The sequence below is a fragment of the Carlito syrichta genome, unplaced genomic scaffold (genome assembly GCF_000164805.1).
Source record: "Carlito syrichta isolate Samal-C Ts95f unplaced genomic scaffold, Tarsius_syrichta-2.0.1 Scaffold304318, whole genome shotgun sequence".
Taxonomy (NCBI): Eukaryota; Metazoa; Chordata; class Mammalia; order Primates; family Tarsiidae; genus Carlito; species Carlito syrichta.
In genome coordinates, this window is record NW_007248414.1 from 1,239,829 (window position 1) to 1,241,165 (window position 1,337).

Sequence of the window (1,337 nt, forward strand, 5' to 3'; positions counted from 1 at the left end):
TCCAACTCAAAAAAAAAAAAGAAGTAGTATGCGCTTCACGGGCAGCTGTGGGGATTCCATGGGATCGCACGGTAGGGCCTGTTACAGAGTACACACACTCACTGTACCGCTATTATCCACTTTACTGCAAACAGCAAAGTAGAGGCGGTCACGACTTATGTCATTATAAAGTCATCACCTATTGTAATGACCCAATAGAGAACTCCCAACAGAAATCTTCGAAGACCACGTAACACCTTCTAGATGCTTAAACCATAAATCTCAGCGCACACGCCCCTCGGATCAGGATCCATTTAACCAGAGTCCCTGAGGGGGCCTGGCGGCCAGATGGCCAGCTCAAGGCGGGATCGCTAGGGGGACCGGCGGCCCTCCTCGGGCCCCACTCACCGAACTGCATCCAGTCCCACTCGCTGAGCGTGTCCATGTTTCGGCACAGGTCGTCCAGCACCCAGGAGGGCAGCTGGTAGATGTAGCAGGACATGGCGGGGCTGCGAGGGCCCGAAGGGCAGGCGCCGGGTAACTGAGCGAGACGCCCCGGGACTGGGCTTCTCTAGCCAGGGGCGGGCCGTCCGGAAAGTGGGCGGGGCGGGCGGGGCGGGACAGGGGAGCACCACTGCCCCCCAGCGGCCACCTGCTGCAGGACGCTGCCCCGCGACTCGACCCCAAAGGAGGGTCAGAACGGCGAAGGGGGGCACTGAGGCCCAGAGAGGCCAAGACGACACGCGAATTTCGTGGCGGTTGCAGGCGGCCTTTTGACTACACTTCCACTGCTTCTGGCACTACACTATAGAGAATGCATTCATCAAATACTCTTGATTTCCTGTTGTATGCCAGACTGTTCTAGCTGTTGATGCTATGTAAATGAAGAAAGCCTACAAAAGTCCTTGCTTCCATGCGACTTACTAACTAGGTGTGTGTATTGGGGTTGGAGGGAAACAAGAAATAACAATATCCAATAAGGAAATTATAGAGTGTTCGAAAAGGTAATAAGTGCTATCGCAAAACCGGAAAAAGTTGATTAAGGAGAATCAGGAATTCAGAGCGAGCAAAGAGAGAACTCTCTTAAACAAGGTAGTCAGGTAGATGCTATCATAATAGTTAACATTAACTGAGCAGCTACTATGTGCCAGGCACTGTTGTAGGTGCTGGGGATATGTCTGAAGAGGACAGACAATAAGCAATGAAAATACTAAATAAGTGAATAACTTCCCAATATAAAAGGCAATAAGTTATGTTTGAGAATAAAAGTAGAGGATGATAAAAGGGAGTAAGGGTAGCTCATTGCATTTTTTTTTTTTTTAGTTGGAGTCTCACTCTGTCGCCCAGACTGGAGTGCA

General features: G+C 50.6%; 1 protein-coding gene across 1 annotated transcript in view; it reads right to left on the reverse strand.

The window, feature by feature from the left end:
* IRAK2 (interleukin 1 receptor associated kinase 2) overlaps positions 1-558 on the reverse strand; it is a 78,731-nt gene extending 78,173 nt beyond the window's left edge. Inside the window, exon 1 of the mRNA XM_008059649.1 lies at positions 388-558. Coding sequence (XP_008057840.1) covers positions 388-481 — 94 coding nt within the window. The 5' untranslated portion in view covers positions 482-558. The remainder of the gene's footprint in view (positions 1-387) is intronic.
* Between the last annotated feature and the right edge of the window lie 779 nt (positions 559-1,337).